The sequence below is a fragment of the Phytophthora parasitica genome (assembly GCF_000247585.1).
Source record: "Phytophthora parasitica INRA-310 unplaced genomic scaffold supercont2.10, whole genome shotgun sequence".
NCBI lineage: Eukaryota > Oomycota > Peronosporomycetes > Peronosporales > Peronosporaceae > Phytophthora > Phytophthora nicotianae.
In genome coordinates, this window is record NW_008648996.1 from 981,288 (window position 1) to 985,298 (window position 4,011).

At 49.7% G+C, this 4,011-nt stretch overlaps 2 protein-coding genes across 2 annotated transcripts; both read left to right on the top strand.

The window, feature by feature from the left end:
• Positions 1 to 447: 447 nt before the first annotated feature.
• On the top strand, positions 448 to 845 carry PPTG_06831 (hypothetical protein; the record flags this gene model as incomplete). Its single annotated transcript, XM_008900874.1, has 1 exon — positions 448 to 845. A coding segment is annotated over one exon (398 nt), but the record flags the coding sequence as incomplete, so codon positions are not given.
• Positions 846 to 854: 9 nt separating this feature from the next.
• Positions 855 to 1,232, top strand: PPTG_21968 (hypothetical protein; the record flags this gene model as incomplete). Its single annotated transcript, XM_008901136.1, has 1 exon — positions 855 to 1,232. One exon carries the CDS (start codon positions 855 to 857, stop codon positions 1,230 to 1,232), a length of 378 nt encoding a protein of 125 aa, XP_008899384.1.
• Positions 1,233 to 4,011: the final 2,779 nt, after the last annotated feature.

The window sequence follows — 4,011 nt, forward strand, 5'->3', positions numbered from 1 at the left end:
TACCCCGTTACATTCTCCCCCACTTAGGTTCGGTTTACCGACCAATCACAAAAGGGAGACAGAGTCACAAATCCCCCACTTAGGTTTGGTTTACCAAAGAGGGAGACTGAGCCACAAACTCTCATTCTCCGAACCGAAAGGGATTCGACAAGCTGCGGCAACGCGGCTGTGGCTCATTTCACAGTTGGAGCCTTGAGCAAAAGCGCTCGTCTTCTTGGTCTCGACTCCGACCACGTCATGCCTCGGGGTACTGCGGAGGGCGGCGCGAAAGCACCCGCTATGGCCGCTGTTCGAAAGGCGCAAGCCAAGAGCTCTAAGCGTCAGAGCAAAGGATCAGCACTCAAGGGGGCTACTAAGGTAGTCTCCGAGGCGGTTAATGCCTCCGGTGACTTTTCTGCGAGCAAGCGGCGAAGCTTACGCCGCAGTCGGTCACCTCAATGTCCTCAGGTGACCGTCCGAATCCACGGTTCGCGTGCCGTGAGCCCAAACCTGGTTCTGAGGATGAGACCATGGCCCGGAGCTTCCACAGTGTGTCTGGGAGCTCCGTGGGAGGGCACACTCCAGTGCCCAGTGAGCGCAGCGTTGACAGCGTGCACTCGCTCGCTAGTGATCACGTTGATCACGGTTCAAAGACGCCTGAGCGCTCTGAGAGCCCTGCCGACGAGGCGAAGGGCTCGCCTTATGCTGGCGGCGACGAGAGAGGCAAACCTCCGAACAATCTCTCGCTTGCCGAGGGCCTTGAGCGTGCTCAGGCTGCTAAAGTTGCAGCCAAAGAGGCCAAGCACTCTAAAAAGCGCATGACATCTAAGTCTCCATTCCGCGACGGGAAGGAGACTCGTGATTAGTATTACACGATGTTCGACGCCTTGGACGAAGAGAAGGAGGGTACCATCGACGGGCCCCGGCAGATCACAAATGCCCTCGACCGGCAGCAGGAGTTGTTCCAAGCTGCCCGGCGAAACCCTGGGGGTTCGGAGGCTACGCCTGTCGGCCAAGGACCTTCCATCAACCCGAGAGGTTATTGGCCTCCCGAGGAGAGCTTTGGAGCCGAGCTCTTCTTGGCAGAGCTCAAGGCACCTCGTGGGCTTATTGAGTGCCCCACTTCTAAGGACGCTTACGAGCGTGCCCTGGGCCAGGGGTTCATATCATCGACGCTTTTGATGGTATCTCTGATCCTGATACAGTGCAAATTTTGCTTTGGAGTGTTATCATTTGATCCTGATCCAGCCTGATTCAGGCTCATTGTAGTATCAGTATCATATCATTATACTGATACATGTATTGATACAAAGTCAATGAAGCGAGCTATTTGTCTGTGGTTTGCTTCAGATCCATCTAGACATCGTTTTGCAGTCTCTGGTAATCCCGCCAATTTGCCTTCATTAGGCACAATTTTTCTGCTCGTTCGTCATCGAGTCGAGTGCGAAGTTCATTCACCACGTAGCCACTTTGGCTAAAAAATCTCTCTTGAATCGCTGTGGAGAGCGGTTTGGCCAGGTAAATTCTAGCTAAAAGGGCAACCGAAGGAAATTCTTTGCTACCACGGTCTCGGAACCACTCGAGAATGTCAACATCGCGATACAGTTGCAGTACATTATACTTACCTCCAGTGGGTTTGGCTTCGGACCATTTCACAGAGAGGGTTTTCCACTGATTCCAAGGTTTAGCTGCCTGAATCGCCACGCCATCGTGTGCATCTTCAACTTCGGATTGTTCTTCTGGGACATCCACCTCTAACAAAGAGCACACAGCGCTATCTGTCGTGGTCTTGCAGTGCTGTTCGGTTTGGGCCTCCTCCAAAACGGTCTCCTTGGACTCATCATTAACCACATTTCTCGCAAACAATTTCTGAAAAATGAACTCGTGCTCCAACTGGAGCTCATTTTCAGCTGGAGAAAGAGCAGACGAATCACTGACAATTATGCTTGCGTTGGCTTTGATACGAGGATCTAAAAGCAAAGCTTTTATGCCGTTCACATCTTGAATAGGAAACCGAAGTGCAAGTTGCTCGCGTAGTCGATCCCTGCAGCGAATTCCACCCCACGTGAATTCACTCACTGGCTTAGGCTGGCGTCTCTGCGTAAACTCGTTTCCTCTGAATGTTGGTCGCTCTAGTACCAAACACTTAACCGTCTCGGAATTCACTGCCAGAGACAACATTTTTCGAAAAAGAAGTGAGTAAGAGCTCGCTACACCATCTTTCTGTACATTGCCAACACTAAACTGTGCAAGTTGGTCTGTAAGACCTTCCATTTCTGTGATCAGTTCCCAATCAGCACTGGATATAGAGCTCCACAACGTTGTTCATTCAGAGGAGCAGACTCGAAGTATTTAGTGAAAGCGTAATTGTTGAACACGCTCCGTCTCATTAACGTGACTGCATAACCCACTCGGGTTTTCGAATCTACTTCAATGTTAACTGGTGGGAGGCCGAACACATCTTTAATCTGCTTCAACTCCGTCAAGCGACTTGGAGAGTTAAAGAAAGACGCTAAATCTCTCAGTTTCTGAATGACACGAAGCCCATCTCGAAATTTACCTCCAGGTGTCACTACAACCCGACCATCACTCCTAGTGTTATTTTTTCAAACCAAGACCGTACAGGAGACATAAACTCAGTAAATGCATCAGACAGTCTACTTGGTCTGTACTGCTGAAGTGGTCGGACACATTCCTAGCACTTCCTGTAGTATCACTCACCGTGAAGCGAGCGTACTGATCGATATCAATGTCATACCGAGTTGAAATCTCGGACTTAATCGAATCAGCGACAGTGTTGGCTGAATGTCCTTGTGTGTTGGGAAGTGCCAGCAACGATAGTTTGATTAATCTCCACTTTGAATCGATGAACATAATAGTTGCTCCAATAATATTTACTTTTGAAGCGTTGGTCCACAAGTACGGAATAACAGAAACAAAGGGTTGATGTTGAGCTATAGAGAACTCCGACCGAAGCGTACGAGACACCCACTGCACAAAAATGTTAAATTCGCCATCTGCGTAGGAGTAGAAGGTAACACGAGCTGGAAATCCGATGGTTGGTTGGTTGGTTAGATAGCCGGCGAAGAAGATCAAGTAGCTCGTTGTTCAATAGGACAGTATACGGCAGACCAGACGAAAGCAACCAACGGGTTGCTAGTATTTTGATGTCTTCGGCACTGACCGTCATCGACTCGAATACAGTGCGCTGCTTCTTAGCCTTCGGCTCTCCGTCCGATTTTCCTGTGATCCCATCGTTGTATGCGGTAATTTTGGTCGATGTAGCTTGTATTCGAAGTTCATTGACGGTAGTCGTAAACTGGTGATCCTTGTGAGCTCGCAGCATGTGTTTCTTTGCATTAGTTGATGACTTGCTACATCGCAAAAGGCACGAGCGCCACGCAGTAGATGTTGGATCTGAGCTTTGGAGCTTATCACAACACACTAGACAAATGTGTGTGAATGGTCGACTAGGTTGTAATGGATCTGTAATTGGCTCGTAGAGCAGATGAACGAAGCTCCAGACGGCTGTGAACGCGTTTTGGTTGCGGTGGCGGACTTCCAGAGGAATGCCATGCTCGTCCACCCCTCCTTCGTTGGCCGACGGCTCAATGTCGGTTGAGGTCTATGCTTGGGGCCCGGCGTCCTCGGCCATCATCTTGTCACTTGCACGGTCAATTCTTCTGTGGTTTCAAAGTGCAGAAAGCCTTTCGCCCAAAATAAAATCTTTGTCTAACGTATCAAGTACAGGAATCACCCAATCACTAAGTATTTGACTAAGGATCAATGATCTTGATCCTAGACTTGAAATGCCTGAAGGGGGTATCATCTGATACTGATACAGGTATTTCGCTCTGTTGTATCAGGTGTATCACTCAGTATCACCAGTTGATATGAACCCCTGGCCCTGGCCCAGAAGGAACAGTTGTTCACGGACAACGTGGAGGCGGCCCGGTGCGTGCTTCTCGCGCTGCATCAGACCCTTCTGAAGGACTTCACGACTTGTCGTAAGAAGCCCAAGAACCGGGTGGT